This window comes from Mobula birostris, chromosome 3 (genome assembly GCF_030028105.1).
Source record: "Mobula birostris isolate sMobBir1 chromosome 3, sMobBir1.hap1, whole genome shotgun sequence".
Lineage (NCBI taxonomy): Eukaryota > Metazoa > Chordata > Chondrichthyes > Myliobatiformes > Myliobatidae > Mobula > Mobula birostris.
Window position 1 is genome coordinate 58,856,815 of NC_092372.1, and position 18,952 is coordinate 58,875,766.

At 40.4% G+C, this 18,952-nt stretch overlaps 1 protein-coding gene across 6 annotated transcripts in view; it reads right to left on the reverse strand.

The window, feature by feature from the left end:
• Positions 1–18,952, reverse strand: part of cep135 (centrosomal protein 135) — a 122,516-nt gene that overhangs the window by 77,656 nt on the left and 25,908 nt on the right. For 5 of the 6 annotated variants that reach the window (XM_072252683.1, XM_072252680.1, XM_072252682.1 and 2 more), the window contains exons 7-10: positions 15,445–15,573; positions 13,454–13,669; positions 3,128–3,193; positions 1,129–1,279 (exon numbers count right to left, since the gene is read on the reverse strand). In XM_072252683.1, coding sequence (XP_072108784.1) covers positions 1,129–1,279; positions 3,128–3,193; positions 13,454–13,669; positions 15,445–15,573 — 562 coding nt within the window. The remainder of the gene's footprint in view (positions 1–1,128; positions 1,280–3,127; positions 3,194–13,453; positions 13,670–15,444; positions 15,574–18,952) is intronic. The other variant, XM_072252684.1, reaches the window with a different exon arrangement.

The following is an 18,952-nucleotide window of genomic DNA, read 5'->3' on the forward strand; positions in this document are numbered from 1 at the left end:
CTTCCGAGTCTCTAAGTTTGTAAGATTTCTTTATTACAAAATTACTGCCGCCTGTCACCAGGAATCCTCAGAAAAGTGGAGACTTCCACTGGAGGTAATATTTATTTATTTAGTGTTACAGTGCAGAGTAGACTCTTCCAGCACACACCGTGCAATCCCCGACAAACCTGATTAACCCCTTTCTAATCATGGGACAACTTATAGTGACTAATTAACCTATCTGATACGTCTTCGGACTGTGGGAAGAATCCAGAGCACCCGGGGAAAACCTGCTCATTACATGGGAAGTTCATACAGACTCCTTACAGAATAGGACCGGAATTGAGACCTGAACTCCAGAATGTCGCGAGTTGTAATCACGTCACACGAACCACTACATTACCCGTTGCACACTTATGGGGGTCTTTATTCAGTGGAAACAAATTTCATGTGCAATTTTCCTTATTAAGTCTCATTAAAATCTTTTGGATATTTTGTTGTATTAAAATTGTACCATGATTATAAGTTTCATTTGATCTAGACTTCTCAGTAATTTTGCACAATTTGTTTTTGAACAATTTGCTATAAATTAATTAGGAGATTTAGATAGAAATTACTGGAATACTGCCAGGAAGCATCAAAAGAGAGAAAGAAGACTGAGTTATCATTTTCTGGTCAATTACCATGCACTAGGGGAGACTGCTAAACTGCTTAGGTTTTCCATCACTTTCTGTTTTACTTCAGATTTCGATCATCTGCCTTATTTTATGTTTGAATGATTCTTCACCTACAGGGCTGTCTTGATAAATTGCAATGATATGCACAGGATCAGGACCTGATAAGTAGTTATATTGAACGTACTTTATGTTGTACACTTCCTAGATTATTCAAGCTCATAGCAACTCTTAGGACAAATAAATAATCAGATCCATTTCATTATAACAATGATTATTTTTAGCTGTTATACATACTTTAAACACATCAACAAGACAACTTCATGAGAAGTTTCGAAGGAATGCTGAATAAATAAAATGATAAAATATCTGCATTTATCATTTCTGACACCTCTGAAATTAATATTTCATTTTTCAGATGTAAAGGTAGTGTCAGGAAAATGTCTCCTCAATGTTTGTTTTAGATCTTAGTTACCTGTTGTTATTTGCTTATCAACTCGCTCTTGCAGCCTTTGCTTTTCCTTCTTTAGTTGAGTTAACAAATCATGAAGTGTTTGATTTTCTTTGGATTTACACTGTAGCTCTTCTTGAATCTTACAGTAATTATTACGTGTTGAAGTCAATTCCTGGAATGACACACAATTAAACATTTTGAGAAAGAGTTAAGTGCTTTTGGCAGTAATTAGGTAGGATTCAATCATGGCTTTCATTTAAAATTTTTAAACATTGAGCACATTCACAATGACCTTCACTGGAAAAAACAAATGAATGGAGAAATGTTTAATAATTTGCTCTGTTATTACTTTCATAGAGGAAATTCTTTCTTGTTATGTTGAGGCAAGGGTATTGGGCTGGTAGTGCCAGTTCCAGATCTTAAAACTGTAAAAGATTTGGTCACAGACATTTTAGTGGAAACAATGTTTGACTTGATTAAATGATAATCTCACCTTAGTACTAAGAAAACTGCAGTTTTGCCATTAGCAGATTGCCAATGTGATGGTGACAGCAGTTATAGCTATCTTTTGTAAGTACAATTAAAACATGAAGACACCACAGATGCAAGCTCAGATCTTTCCTTCATCAGGAATCAATGAATTGTACTGCTGAGCAGCAAAATGATCATATCGATGTACGAAATGCAGACTTTAAAGGTTGGCAGCCAAGTCTGTTCTAACATGTTGCAAAGAAAATAGCTGATCGGGCAAAGTCCTGATGGTGTTAAATGGCGACTCCTCTGCTTGCATCTTTGGAAACAGCTCTATCTCTATCTTTGATATCTCCTTATTTCCTTTTCAGGGTGTGGGGGTTCTTTTGAAGACCCTGACCTGGTGTTACACTCTGACTTTGATTCTTTGTTGATGGTAATTATTTAGTGACTTTATCAAGCTGACCTGGTTAAAAATGGTGAAGGCATCAGGGTGTGCTGTTTCATGCATGTTGATCACATCGTTCAGATCATTTAGAGCCTATTTAACATTGGACTGAGGTGGAATGTACACCGCTACCAAAATGATCGCTGAAATCTCCCATGGAAGGTAAAATGGCCGACACTTTACTGCGAGATATTCCAGGTTTGGTGAGCAGAATTGAGACATCACTGACACATTAGTACATCAAGAGGATTTGATCATAAGGCATACACCTTGAACTCTGTTTTTGAGAGATTTGACAGTCCTATCTTTACGGTGTATAGTGAACCTGTCAATATGAATTGCTGTATTCGGTACGGAAGGGGTTAACCAGGATTCCGTGAAGCAGAGGATGTATGTTGTCTTAACATCCCTCTGATACAGCGACCTAGCTCTGACATCGTCAATTTTATTTATTAGAGACTATACATTTGTCAGCAATATAGTCGGTATAATAACAAATAGATGGATGCTTTACAAAGCAACTTTCAGTTTGGTCAGAATTGTTCCCACTGAATGTGTTACGTCACTCCAGGAAAATAAGTTGAAAAAATCAATGTTTATAGACAATAACATGAAATTAAGCACAGGCATTATTTAAAAAGAACTAATATGAGTAACATGGCTGAACAGTTTGCCTTCTATGCCTTGGAGGGTCAGACACCCTGAGCCGATAGGCTGGTCCTGGACTTATCTCATAATTTACTGGCATAATTTACATACTACTATTTAACTATTTATGGTTCTATTACTATTTATTATTTATGGTGCAACTGTAACGAAAACCAATTTCCCCCGGGATCAATAAAGTATGACTATGACTACGCTTAGAATCTATGAAGACTAAGAATCAAATAAGTATTCAAAGTATGTTCTTTTCATAAATAAGTTATTTGCCAATCCCATACTGAAGCATCTTTAAAGAATCCTTTCTGAGCATTCAAATGTAGTATTCAGCTATCTAGAACTACATCTACTTAACAAATACATGGTACAAGATCTTCCCACAACTCCAAATCTTAGGACTTCAAAACAGCATTGGCTTATAATGGAAAACTGACTTACTCTGGTCAGTCTAGCAATTGTTTCTTCAAACCCTTCCAATTCTCGATGCTGTTTCTTGATTTCATCCTGCAAATATAAAAGCAGACTACTTTTTATAAATGGCTCTCGACCCTCAGACTACTTACTAAAGATGGAGTTCAGGAATCTGGTTGGGAAAGCATTGAGAAAATGCAGCAAAAAAACAAACTGCTGGAGGAACCCAATGCATCATGTTGCATCTGCAGATTCAGGACAGTCAATGCTACGAGTTGAGACCTGCATCAGGAATGAGATTGTAGAGGGGAGACAGCCAGTATTAAGATGAGAGGGAAAGGGTGAGGCAAGAGGTGGAACCAGGTGAAAAAGGTAATGGTGAGTAGATGGAAAAGGAGGGGAAGTGGAGAGGAAAATAGAGATATAGAGAGGTTGATAAGTTATCCACCAAGCTTCTCTTCTTTTCAACCACTCCTCCATACCTTGTTTCTTTCGCCTTCCCCATCTGGCTCCATTGCCCTACATCCACACACTAAACCCATTCAGTCTCCTGTTCCCACCCACACAGATTCCATCTGCTCATCATCCCTCCTTTATCTGGATTAATCCTTATGGAATTCCAGAATCTGCAGCCCTTTTTCATGTTCCAACCACTGTTTCTACTCTCATTCCCCACCACCTCAATCCATCTACCCACCATCCTCCTGCTCACCTGATTCCACCTATTTTTGCCAGCTCTTGCTTCACCCATTCTCTTTATACTGCCATCTCTAGTCTACACTCAATGGTCATGAAAAACCTTGACCAGAAACGTCGACTATAACTCTATTTTCACAGATGCTGTTTAACCTGCTGAGTTCCTCTGGCAGCTTGTTTCCTGACTCCAGATTCTAACGTCTACAAGCTCTTATGTCTCAAAGATGCAGCAGAAGTTTTAATAAATGGTTCAGTAGTGATAAGAACCAGGAGAATTCACTCATGAAATATGATGGGGATAATTATATATTGAAAAATGACAAGTATCCATCAAACTCATAACTTGTCCCATATATACAGTGGCATGCAAAAGCCTGGTCAAAATTTCTGTTACTGTGAATAGCTAAGTAAAAGATGACCTGATTTCCAAAAGGCATAAAGATTACACATTTCTTTAATATTTTAAACAAGATTACTTTTTTATTTCCATCTTTTAGTTTCAAAATAACAAAAAAGGAAAAGGGCCTGAAGCAAAGGTTTGGGCACCCTGCATGGTCAGTACTTAGTAACACCCCCTTTGGCAAGTATCACAGCTTGTAAACGCTTTCTGTAGCCAGCTAAGAGTCTTTTAATTCTTGTTTGGGGGATTTTCGCCCATTCTTCCTTGCAAAAGGCTTCTAGTTCTGTGAGATTCTTGGGCCATGTTGCATGCACTGCTCTTTTGAGGACTATCCACAGATTTTCGATGATGTTTAGGTTGGGGGACTGTGAGGGCCATGGCAAAACCTTCAGCTTGCGCCTCTTGAGGTAGTCCATTGTGGATTTTGAGGTGTGTTTAGGATCATTATCCTGTTATAGAAACCATCCTCTTTTCATCTTCAGTTTTTTTTTTAACAGACGGGGTGATGTTTGCTTCCAGAATTTGCTGGTATTTAATTGTATTCATTCTTCCATCTACCAGCGAAATGTTCCCTGTGCCACTGGCTGCAACACAAGCCCAAAGCATGATCCATCCACCCAGTTGGAGAGGTGTTCTTTTCATGAAATTCTGCACCCTTTTTTCTCCAAACATACCTTTTCTCACTGCGGCCAAAAAGTTTGATTTTAACTTCATCAGTCCACAGGACTTGTTTCCAAAATGCATCAGGCTTGTTCAGATGTTCCTTTACAAACTTCTGACACTGAATTTTGTGGTGAGGATGCAGGAAAGGTTTTATTCTGATGACTCTTCCATGAAGGTCATATTTGTGCAGGTGTTGCTGCACAGTAGGACAGCGCACCACCACTCCAGAGTCTGCTAAATCTTCCTGAAGGTCTTTTGCAGTCAAATGGGGGTTTTGATTTGCCTTTCTAGCAATCCTACGAGCAGTTGTCTTGGAAAGTTTTCTTGGTCTTCCAGACCTCAACTTGACCTCCACTGTTCCTGTTAACTGCTATTTAATTACATTACGAACTGAGGGAACGGCTACCTGAAAACACTTTGCTATCTTCTTATAGCCTTCTGCTGCTTTGTGGGCATCATTTATTTTAATTTTCAGAGTGCTGGGCAGCTGCTTAGAGAAGCCCATGGCTGCTGATTGTTGGGACAAGGTTTGAGGAGTCAGGGTATTTATAAAGCTTTGAAATTTGCATCACTTGGCCTTTTCTAACAATGATTGTTAACAAGCCATAGCCCTAACAAGCTAATTAAGGTCTGAGACCTTGGTAAAAGTTATCTGCAAGCTCAAATCCCTTGGGGTGCCCAAACTTTCGCATGGTGCTCCTTTCCTTTTTTCCACTCTAAAATTGTACAAAACAAAAATAACACACTAATCACAAAAAATGCTGGTGAACGCAGCAGACCAGGCAGCATCTATAGGAAGAGGCACAGTTGATGTTCCGGGCCAAGACTAACTGAAGTCCTGACGAAGGGTCTTGGCCCGGAACGTCGACTGTGCCTCTTCCTATAGATGCTGCCTGGCCTGCTGCGTTCACCAGTACTTTTTGTGTGTGTTGCTTGAATTTCCAGCATCCACAGATTTCCTCGTGTTTGCATAATACACTAATCTTGCTTAAAATGTTGAAAAGAATGTTTCATCTTTAACTTCATGACTTTTGGAGATCAGTTCATCTTTTACTCACTTAACTATTCACAGTAACAGAAATTTTGACCAGGGGTGTGCAAACTTTTGCATGCCACTGTATGAGGGTAAAGATTCAGGAGTCAGGGGTAAGTCATGGTATTTGAACTGCTCTGGGAACCACTATATTGTGTTTGTGTATTTTAAAGTTTCTGCCCAGTGGTGGCCCGAGATATTGATTTAAAGTTAATTATTGCCTTTTACTTGTAGCATGAATATTTCTTGTCAATATCAGCCCTCAGATCATGCATGATGCCATTATATGAAGTTTGCAGAAACTGTACAATTTTCAGTGAACATCACCAGTGACATGACAATGATTAAGGGAAGGCCTTTAATGAAACAGCTAAGAAACTAGGACCTGTGAAGAAGCAGAACCACCTTGATAACAGTCACTCCAAGCAATTTCCACTGACTTCAATATTAAATGCTTAATTTGATGCCACACACTGTAAAACAGTTTCCTGGTTTCAAGAGCAATTACTTTTACTTCACCTTTCTAATTCTTTCATACATGTACAGATGCTGAAAACAAGTCAGGAACACAATCTTACTAGAGCTCAAAATAGGCATCAGTAGGATATAGGTAAATATAACATGGTAAATATACACTAAGTAAATCATGAACAGATATGAATAGTTAATCAAATATTACAGGAGGTCTCTCCTGTCAGCATAGCCTAACTTGCTTGTGTATCCTATAGTTCTGCAATTTGCAACCTTTACATGTTTGTTGGTGTCCTCACTTTCGAATTACTCTAATTTTGGTCTTTATGCTCCCTGGTTCACATTCTAATTGCCTCAATTACCTCAATGATTAGATAACCTCACAGCATATCCCCAAAGCAACCCAGAACTCACCTTATCAAATAGATTCCTTTTGTCCTATTCATTCCTTCACCACCCTCTCTGCAACTTAATGCCAGTGACTTTTGTCTCTTTCCCAGCTTTTGACAAATCTTCAGACTGCAAAATCAGTTCTGTTTCCACAAATGCTGCTGGACCTGCTGGTTGTTCCCCGAACGTGCAATTTTTATTTACTCTTGGGCTCCTCTAGCTCTAACATCATTAGGAATCTGTGCACCTCCAATTCCATCCTCTTGAATTTAAACGCTGAATTTAAGTGGCAATGACACCTTCTATTATTGAGGTTTCAAGCACTGGAATTCCCTCCCTAAACTTCTCAACCCAAATTTTAGAAACTTAGAAAACCTACAGCATGATACAAACCCTTCGGCGCACAAAGTTGTGCCGAACCTATCCCTACCTTAGAAATTACTAGGCTTACCCATAGCCCTCTATTTTTTTAAAGCTCCATGTACGTATCCAAATAATGATGACGTCGACTCAGGCCTGAGAGGCCAGCGTCGGGCATTTTCATGCCTTACAAAAGTTTCCAAAAGTCTCTTAAAAGACCCTATTGTATCCGTCTCCAACACCGTTGCCAGTAGCCCATTCCACGCACTCATCACTCTCTGCGTAAAAAACTTACCCCTGACATCTCCTCTGTACCTACTCCCGAGCACCTTAAACCTGTGTCCTCTTGTGGCAACCATTTCAGTCCTGGGAAAAAGCCTGACTATCGACACAATCAATGCCTCTCATTATCTTATACACCTCTATCAGGTCACCTCTCATCCTCCGTCGCTCCAAGGAGAAAAGGCCGAGTTCACTCCACCTGCATGCTCCTCAATCCAAGCAACATCCTTGTAAATCTCCTCTGCACCCTTTCTATGGTTTCCACATCCTTTCTGTAGTGAGGCGACCAGAACTGAGAACAGTACTCCAAGTGGGATCTGACCAGGGCCCTATATAGCTGCAACATTACCTCTCGGCTCCTAAATTCAATTCCACAATTAATGAAGGCCAATACACCGTACGCCTTCTTAACCACAGAGTCAACCTGCACAGTTGCTTTGAACATCCTATGGACTCGGACCCCAAGATCCCTCTGATCCTCCACACTGCCAAATGTCTTACCATTAATACTATATTCTGCCATATTAATACTATATTCTGCCATCATATTTGACCTACCAAAATGAACCACTTCATATTTATCTGGGTTGAACTCCATCTGCCACTTCTCAGCCCAGTTTTGCATCCTATCAATGTTCCGCTGTAACCTCTGACAGCCCTCCACACTATCCACAACACCTCCAACCTTTGTATCATCAGCAAACTTACTAATCCATCCCTCCACTTCCTCATCCAGGTCATTTATAAAAAAGTAAGGGTCCCAGAACAGATCCCTGAGGTACACCACTGGTCACCGACCTCCATGCAGAACTTGGCCTGTCTACAACCAACATTCCCACATCTAACACAGTTTTAGTCATTAGCCTTAATATGTCCTTATTTGGTTTAGTGCCCAAGTTTGAAGAAAAACACCTGTAAACACTTTTCAAGCCAGATAATCTCATAACTTCTCACTAAACAAAGAGGACAACTTTAGCTTTGTGTATACTATTCGTAGCACACACAATTTTGGAACAATAACCTTAAATATATTTCAAGGTTACTTTCTTTTTTTAAAAAAACCTTCTTATAATACAGAGGAAACTGACTTACAGCCCTGAATTGAGCTAATTTTTCTTGAAGTTCTTCTATTTCTCTACACTGCCTCTTGGTTTCTTCCTGGAAATAGTAAATAAGAAATCCCTATGAATTTCTCCGTGCACAATTAAAATATCAATAGGTTTTCTTTAATAAAAAACTAACAATAAAATTAGTTGCAAAATAAGTGACCATCTTAAACTTTTATCCTCCAGCTTCTATATACTGAATGCTCATCTCTTCAGCCAAAGTGATGTCACCCAGTCTATAATATTGATAAACGACAGCACATTTTTTGTACTGCAGCCGTTACCAACATGTGATCCCAATTTGAAGTCTTCCCTTCCTCAACTTCACCATTTCTGGAATTCGCCTCTCAACTAGTATCAACTCTCAGCTGTGCCGCACATGAGGCTGCTTAGCAAGATAAGAGCCCATGGAATTACAGGGAAGTTACTAGCACGGGTGGAGCATTGGCTGATCGGCAGAAAACAGAATGTGAATAAAGGGATCCTATTCCGGCTCGCTGCCGGTTACCAGTGGAGTTCCACAGGGATTGGTGGTGTGACCGCTGCTTTTTACAATGTATGTCAATGATTTGGACTATGGGACTAATGGACTTGTGGTTAAATTTGCCGATGATACAAATGAAATACAACTTTGGGAAGTGTATGGTCATATACTTTGGTGGAAGAAATAAACAGGTAGACTATTATTTAGATGGGGAGAGAATTCAAAATGCAGAAATGCAAAGGAACTTGGCAGTCCTTGTGCAGGATACCCCAAAGGTTAATGTCCAGGTTGAGTTGGTGGTGAAGGCGGTGAGTGCAATGTTGGCATTCATTTCTAGAGGTGATGTTGGGGCCAAGGCACTCGTGAGACCACACTTAGATTATTGTGTGCAGTGGTGGGCTCCTTATTTTAGAAAGGACATACTGACATTGGAGAGGGTTCAGAGAAGATTCACAAGAATGATTGCAGGAATGAAAGGGTTACCGTATGAGGAACGTCTGGCAGCTCTTGGGCTGTATTCCCTGGAGTTCAGGAGAATGAAGGGAGATCTCATAGAAATATTCCAAATGTTAAAAGGCCTGAACAGATTAGATATGGCAAAGTTATTTTTCCATGGTAGGGGAGTCTAGGGCAAGAGGGCACGACTTCAGGATTGAAGGACGTCCATTTAGAACAGGGATGTGAAGAAATTATTTTAGGCAGAGGGTGGTAAATCTGTGGAATTTGTTGCCACGAACGGCTGTGGAGCCAAATCATTGGGTGTATTTAAGGCAGAGATAGATAGGTTCTTGATTAGCCAGGGCATCAGCGGGGATGGGGAGAAGGCAGGGGAGTGGGGATGACTGGAAGAATTAGATCAGCCCATGATTGAATGGCGGAGCAGACTTGATGGGTCGAATGGCTTACTTCTGCTCCTATATCTTATGGTCTCACTATAACTTGAATCATATATCGTACCTAATATTTTCATTTCACTTTTACCCCATTATTTTCTTTAAGCCTCCATCAAATCTGCCCCAAAGATACATTCTCCAAGTAATTGCTTCTAATATGCATTTCTCTATCTACTAGGGCGGAATTCCCCGTAACTGTTGTTCACAAGACCCATAACTTGTATCCGCTCTGTATCCCTTCTCTTCTTTCCAAAACCCCTTGCAGTCAGCTTCATCCCAACAATTTCCAAATTCATCCAAACATCTGTTACCATTTCTTCCATCACCACTGGAATCCACCTTAATGTGAAAGGGCAAATCCAATCAATGTCTTTATTCATTTAAGCACATTCCTGCTCACAGGGTATTTTCATGATAATAATGATAATAATTTTATACAACATTTTTCATACATTAAAATGCAGGCTCAAAGTTCTTTACACAGATTTTGATTATTGATTAAATCAATAATATGAGACAAAATTAAAAATCATAAGTAAAGACTAACATTGGATCGAATAAAATGTAATTGAATATACCGAATTTTATAAATATAATCAACAGCAAAAGGCGTTAAGTAATCCTATAAGTAGGTCAAATTAAAAATGAAATGAAAAGTGTTTTGAAATATTCCATGTACTAGCCTCGCATATCTCAGTCAGTAGATTATTCCAGATTTTTGGTTCATAACAGCAGAAGGGCAAATCACCAATTCTTATGTGCTTGGTTCTAAGAACATTAGGCAAACAAGCATTCGTGGATCTAAGATTACGATTAGGGATATAAGGGAACAGACACTCCAAAATATATGGAGGAACTGTATTATTCTGAGACTTATATACAGTAAGGTGTATTTTAAAATTGAAGGTAAAGGACACAGGTAGCCATTGTAATGATTCCAAAACTGGTGAAATGTGCCCAAGATTTTCTTTTTTTGGTTAAGATTCTTACTGCTGCACTTTGAACAAGCTGCAGCCAATTTATATCTTTCTTAGGCAGTGCTGAAAAGACTAATCAGCTAAAAACAAAAGTGCGTATCAATTTTTCAGCATCTTGAGATATTATAAGAAATCGAACTCTTACAATGCTCCTTAAATGAAAGCATGCTGTCTTAGTAATATGGTTAATATGTGATTTGAAATTTAACTCAGCCAATAATAATGCCCAAGTTCTTTACTTCTGGCTTGATTTGTAAGGCTAGATGACCAAGTTTATTTCCATGATTCACACTTTTTTATTGCTACCAATAACCAAACTGTCTGATGATGGATGAAATGCCAATCAATGCTCTGCCGGTTTTATGGTTGTGTTTTTGCAAATGCATTTCTTTATGCAAATCATGAGTATTCCATTTACTTCCCATCTTGTTCTTTGTAGATTGTGGAAAGCCATTTGGCAATCAGGAACTGAATCATTTGCTGTATAATACCTAAACTGCAAAGAAATTCCTGTGAAGAAACTGAAAACTAAGGGATTAAGAAGCTTTTGAAATAAATATTTCAGAATAACTTGGGAAACAATCCTTGTGCTTCCTTTTGCTTTCAGTCTGAATCTGTACCATCTGTCACCATGCCTGTCTGCCAGACTTTACCATCCTGGTCTTTCCTCCTCATAGAAATAGCTTCGTCTGAATTCTGACCTGATTACCTTTCAACATCACTCACATGTTAAATGTGGACTGACCAGTCCCCTCTCCCCAGCTCCTGACTAACACAATTGCCATTAGCTATACCCCAATGGACCATATTACCACCGGGTGCAGTCTTGCCCTTATTTAGTGGCCAGGCTCATTTTCCAACTCAATGTCCTCTATAACCCTTTTACCGGTTCAATTACCCACTTCTGTGTTAAGAAACATCCCAGGATACTCCCAACAAGTTCTGTGGTTCATAAGCTCCTGGCTCTAAAGGAGTCCAAATCAACACTGGGGAAATTAAATTCACACACTACAACTGTTACTTGTACATTTTTCATTACTTGCTACATGTCAGGTGTAGCCTGTCCCACTCAGAGAATTCTCTACTAAAGAATTAGTGATCGTAGGGGATAGGTATAGACAAAAATCTTGGAGTACTTTGCCCTGTGTTTACAGAGGATATGGGATGAGAGGGGTACCAGAGTGATTCAAGATTCAAAAAACTTTGTCATTCTAACCGTACATCAGCTCTGCGGGGCAGAATGAGACAGCGTTTCCCAGGAGCAGTGCAATCATATCATAACAAACACGACACTAAATAATAAACATAACAATAAATAGTAAAACACAACAGCCACATGTCAGTTAAAATCAAGTTATTAGTGTCCAGTGCAAGATAAAAGTGTCCAAAGCAGAGTCAGGTAGAGCAGCTATTTAGCAGTCTGACTACGTGTGGGAGGAAGCTGTTTAGTAGCCTTGTGGTTTTAGTTTTGATGTTCCTGTAACGTTTGCCTGATGGCAGAAGAACAAACAGTTCATGGAGAGGGTGTGAGGGGTCTTTAATGATGTACCGTGTCTTTTGGAGGCATCGACTCTGAAAGAGGTCTTGGACAGAAGGTAGGGAAACCCCAACAACCTTCTCTGCTCCCCTAACCACCCTCTGCAAGGCTTTTTTGTCGACAGCGTGATCCTAGCTAACCAAGAGATGGGTGCTTTAGGGAGCCTATCATCCAAACATGTGATCAGTAATGCCCTAAGAACACTGCTTGCTTCGCCTGAGCATAAGGCATCACGATGGGTTCGGGTAAAGGCAGCAGTTAAACTTAAGTATTATTCTCTTACTGAATGAAATTTAAAACCCTCAGCGGAATGGAGCAGAGAGAGGAGGGTACGAAGTTCTATGCCAGTAGGCTCTTATCACAGGATTATACTGAGAGAGTGGCGAAAGGGTGCAGAACATTGAACACATTCTGCGCAACTGCCCACTCTCACCTGATTTAGCTGACACCGACCTGCTCAACATCAACCAAACAACACTAGAGTGGCTGGCTGTCTGGTGTGACAAGCTATGATGATGATGACTGAGAGTATGTGGCAGAGGTCACACGTGGCAGACAGTGGTGAGTGCGTGGAATGGGCTGCGGCGGTGGATGCAGAAATGATAAAGTCTTTTAAGAGACTGCTGAGTGGTTACATGGAGCTTAGAAAAATAGAGGGCTATGGGTAAGCCTAGGTAGTTCTAAGGACAGGACATGTTTGGCACAGCTTTGTGGGCCGAAGAGCCTGTATTGTGCTGTAGGTTTTCTATGTTTCTATAACTGATGTATTTCTACTAAAGACAGCCTTTGCTTTGCATTGTCCGAAAACATTTCCTCAAGAGCAGTAATGAAAATGGACTCAAATTCATAATCCTAAACTCGATTTTATAAATAATGAACAGAATTCACCACCAATTCCTAAATGGGAAAAAAATACATTTGAGTACATAGCTTTGAGAGTTTGAAAGTAATTCAAAATTTTCCTAAGGCTTAAGTGCATTAATGGATGCACAAAATATTAAGAGCTTGATTTTGAGTAGAGACAACAATCTAATATACACAGTATATACGTATGTTAGTACCTTTGCTTCTTGAATTTCTTTATCAGCAATTTCTAGGGCAATTTCTTTATCCCGTTGCAACTGTTGTGCCAAATGGTCAATCTCATTCAATTCATTACATAAGTGCTCATTTTTAGTGCTCAGGTTTACAACCTCATTTGCTGCCTCACTTTTTTTCTCCAGAAGTTCTTTCATCTGCTTCTCCAAATCACAGTTAGTTCTCTGAAGGTATTCAACCTGCAATTATCATTTGAAAATAAATTAATCTCAAGGATACTCTCTATATCAATGTGTGTTTGAATTAACAGAAGTCCATTCTTTTTATAAATCTTTCCATCTCCCCTCAGCAGAATCCTATTCTTGTATCTCTTTTCTCAGATAAACAGTCTAGCAGTGCTTGAGAACAAAGAGTGAAAATGAAGACAGTCACTTGACTTAAATACTAAAATACTATGGGGCAGAGATTAGTTTAGAAATGTGATCTACACATAGTGAGTTACGACGCATGAATAGTCTGTAGTGAGAAAGAGGTGGTCCCCTCAAGCTTTGTTGGCTCTCTGCAAGAAGTTAAAGCAGCAGAAACATTACCAAGGTCATTGTGAGGTTGGCCCACAGAGATACCCAATAGAGACTCTGACACCAAAAGCACTCCAGAAAATGGATCTGATGTAGAAAGTCCTTGACATCAGAGCAGAACAAACAACCGTGAGCAACTCAAAATGCTGGAGGAACTCAAGCCAGGCAGCACCTACGGAAAAGAGTGTACAGTTGACGTTCTGGGCAGAGACCCTTCATCAGTCTGATGCATAGCTCTTCGCCTCTTATCAGCAAATGACAACATCCTAATCATTTCCACCACCCTCAGTGATTACCTCCATATTACCATCTCCTTCAATTTTTTTCATTTCAAACATACTACCTTTTTGGTTCTCATCAGACCACAGACAAATAGTTTTCTTTGCACATAGTCATACGGCACAGTCAAATTCCCTTTGGCCCACTGAGTCCATGTCAATCATCAATTACCCATTTATACCAATCCCACATTAGTTCTGTTATTTATTCTCTTTCACTCAACAATACACAAGAGGTGTTTCTACAGTGGTCAAATAACTATGTCTTTGAATTGTGGGAATAGACTTGGGCACCTGAAAGAAATCAACATAATCACAGAAGATTATGCAAACTTCAGACAGAAACTGTGTGAGGCATTGAACTGGGTGGGCCCTACTAGCTGCACCACTGTACTGCCAAAGTGCATATCCTAATGATTAGATAGTTCTTCAGTGATCAGCAAATTTCATCAGGTTAACATTTATTATCTTGTCATGCCCATTCCATCCATTTACCTTGCCTCTCAACACATATAAATTTCAGGTACCTCTTGGCCTTCTTACAGCCACTAATTTCTCACCCCCTTCCTGCAAGCAATGTGAGGTAGAGGATGTTAGCTGTGTTAGAGTCCCTAACATTAATATAATTTTAAAACTTTCTTTTCTAGTCTGATGAACACTTACTGCTGAACATTTCCTTCAAATACATGGCAGGGAAGTCCTTTATGCACGTGGACATTCTTGCCATGCAAAGAACTAGCACTAAATGCAAATACTTTTAAGATATCTACAAACTTATTAAGTACTACACTGGTTTGCAATCCAAATTGTATAGCTAAAATGTAGGCCAATGAGATATGAATATAAAAGTATATTTTGACCAGTTGCTTGCCCATTTCTGTCAGGTAGTCAGTATTAAAATCAAGTCTTTAACAATCGGGTAATCCATCATGCTGTGTTTAATTAGCCTTCAGATATATCCTAATGCAATAAAAAAAAACACCAATATTGCAAATTTATCAAAGCAGGAAATAATACTTTCTTGTCACATAAAACATGAAATCAAGATATTTACAATCATGAGGAAGATATGAATACTTTAATAAGTAAAGAGTTTTAAAACTTAGAAGCTGACTACATTTTCCTTAAACTTATCAAACTAAAGATTTTAATTCGTACCTGTAAGTTTAAGTGTGCTATAAGACGTTCATTACTTTTACTTTTAGCTTCAAGGGAGATGACATCATGAGGCCGACCACCTTCCAGTGTTCGGTTCAGGCGCTCTATTTCCTCATCTCTTGCTTCAACCTATAAAATAATTTGATACATTAGGATATAAATTACTCTTTGCAAAATTTAAAATAGAGATGAACAAGAGCTCAAACAACAGGAATTCTGCAGATGCTGGAAATTCAAGCAACACACATCAAAGTTGCTGGTGAACGCAGCAGGCCAGGCAGCATCTCTAGGAAGAGGTACAGTCGACGTTTCAGGCCGAGACCCTTCGTCAGGACTAACTGAAGGAAGAGTTAGTAAGAGATTTGAAAGTGGTAGGGGGAGGGGGAGATCCAAAATGATAGGAGAAGACAGGAGGGGGAGGGATGGAGCCAAGAGCTGGACAGGTGTTTGGCAAAGTGTCACCTCAACTGGAAGGACTGTCTGGGGCCCTGAATGGTGGTAAGGTCACCTGTGAGTCCACTGGGGTGATATACTGCGTCCGGTGCTCCTGATGTGGCCTTCTATATATTGGCGAGACCCGACACAGACTGGGAGACCGCTTTGCTGAACACCTACGCTCTGTCCACCAAAGAAAGCAGGATCTCCTAGTGGCCACACATTTTAATTCCACATCCCATTCCCATTCTGACATGTCTATCCACGGCCTCCTCTACTGTAAAGATGAAGCCACACTCAGGTTGGAGGAACAAGACCTTATATTCCGTCTGGGTAGCCTCCAACCTGATGGCATGAACATTGACTTCTCTAACTTCCGCTAATGCCCCATCTCCCCCTCGTACCCCATCCGTTATTTATTTTTATACACACATTCTTTCTCTCACTCTCCTTTTTCTCCCTCTGTCCCTCTGAGTATACCCCTTGCCCATCCTCTGGGTTCCCCCCCCCCTTGTCTTTCTCCCTGGACCTCCTGTCCCATGATCCTCTCATATCCCCTTTGCCAATCACCTGTCCAGCTCTTGGCTCCAGCCCTCCCCCTCCTGTCTTCTCCTATCATTTTGGATCTCCCCCTCCCCCTCCCACTTTCAAATCTCTTACCAACTCTTCCTTCAGTTGGTCCTGACGAAGGGTCTCGGTCTGAAACGTCGACCGTACCTCTTCCTAGAGATGCTGCCTGAACAAGAGCTCCATGTTTTACCTTATCAACAGTCAAGTTAGATCAACTTTAGGAAGAGTTAGGATACGTTGAAAAGAGAAAAAGGAAAATGTGTTTTGGGCTGAAAGTCATGACAGAATGAGCTGATAGTCAGAAAAGGCTGTGAAGTTTGCAGGGAAAACAAAAGCCAAGTATGATTTGCAGAAGTCAGAAAAATAACTTTAAAATGGTGAAAATAACAAGGAAAACTACTGTAAGCAGAAAGGTCAAAAGAGGACAGACAAAGCAAAGAGATCCTTTTAAGATGATGAAACAAAATGAAACAGAAGTTAACAGCAATGAGGACTGTGCAAAACCAATTAAATATACAGGAGGATGAGGAGGTCAAAAGAAGCTGAAGCTGGTGGTGTGTCCAGTTGCAGTGGCCAACACAGTTCCAACTAATGATGTAATTGTTCATCCTTTACGTCTTCTTTTATGATTGCAACACCACCAAGTACTGCAAGTCTACCTCACTAGTGAGTTGTTGGACAGCAGATGAGCTCTGTAGCATGTGTTTATTACCTTCTACCTAGGGGAGACACCATTAGCAGTGTGCAAGGAAACAGAAACACAGAAAGTGCACCACTGCAAAACTAAAGGCGAAACCCTGCAGGCCAGCTCTCCAGTCAATTCTGCTTTCAAACGTTCAAGCGCCAAAAAATAAACTACATTACCTGCGCATGAGACAATCAGTGTGAGACGAAGGACAGCTGTGCACTCATCTTGACGGAAACCTGGTTCCAGGATGCCACTCTGAAGCAGCAATCCAGGTAGAGGGCTTCCTCTCTTTTTGGGCCAGAAGAATTCCTGCGATTTCTGGCAGCAGTGAAGGTGTATATATCTAGGATATGAACCGTGTGTGAATGATCCAGTAGTGACAACTCACTGCTCGCATCTGGTAGAGTTCTTGATGGTGTGAAGTGCAGACCCTTCTGTTTACCAAGGGAGTTCACTGCTATTGTGATTGTGGCTGTATACATCCTGCCGTGCCACCTCTCTCACCCCTCCCCACCCCATGCTAATGCTAGGAAAGCACTTTGTGAGATGTACAATGCTATCAGCAACCTGCAAACCACACACTCGGAATCAGGTTTATTATCACCAGCATGTGACATGAAATTTGTTAACTTAGCAGCAGTAGTTCAATGAAATACATAATCTAGCAGAGAGAAAAAAAATAAACAAGTAAATCAATTACATATATTGAATAGATTATTAAAAATGTGCAAAAACAGGAATACTGTATATTAAAAAAAGTGAGGTAGTGTCCAAAGCTTCAAAGTCCATTTAGGAATCAGATGGCAGAGAGGAAGAAGCTGTTCCTGAATGGCTGAGTGTGCCCCTTCCGGCTTCTGTACCTCCTACCTGATGGTAACAGTGAGAAAAGGGCATGCCCTGGGTGCTGAAGATTTTTGATAATGGACACTGCCTTTCTGAGACACCGCTCCCTGAAGATGTCTGGGTACTTTGTAGGCTAGTGCCCAAGATGGAGCTGACTAGATTTACAACCTTCTGCAGCTTCTTTCAGTCCTGTGCAGTAGCACCCCAATACCAGACAGTGATGCAGCCTGTCAGAATGCTCTCCACAATACAACTATAGAAGTTTTTGAGTGTATTTGTTGACATGTCAAATCTCTTCAAACTCCTAATAAAGTATAGCTGCTGCCTTGCCTTATGACATCAGTATGTTGGGACCAGGTTAGATCCTCAGAGATCTTGACACCCAGGAACTTGAAACTGCTCACTCTCTCTACTTCTGATTCCTCTATGAGGATTGGTATGTGTTTCTTCGTCTTACCCTTCCTGAAGTCCACAATCAGCTCTTTTGTCTTATTGACGTTGAGTGCCAGGTTGTGGCTGTGGCACCATTCCACTAGTTGGCATACCTCACTCCTGTACACCCTCTTGTCACCACCTGAGATTCTACCAACAATGGCTGTATCGTCAGCAAATTTGTAGCTGGCACTTGAGCTATGCCTAGACACACAGTCATGTGTATACAGAGAGTACAGCAGTGGGCTAAGCACACACCCCTGAGGTGCGCCAGTGTTGATCGCCAGCGAAGAGGATATGTTATCACCAATCCGCACAGATTGTGGTCTTCCGGTTAGGAAGTCGAGGATCCAATTGCAGAGGGAGGTACAGAGGCCCTGATGGTTTTTTTAATCGTTGCTGCTAACTGAAATCATGCTAACTTAAAAACAGTCCTGCCTAATTCCATCAGCATGTTAACTTTGCTACCAGAGGTGAGAAAACGTAAGATCTGGTTAATACCAACATCCCTGGTGCATTCAAATCTGCTCGCCACTCGCC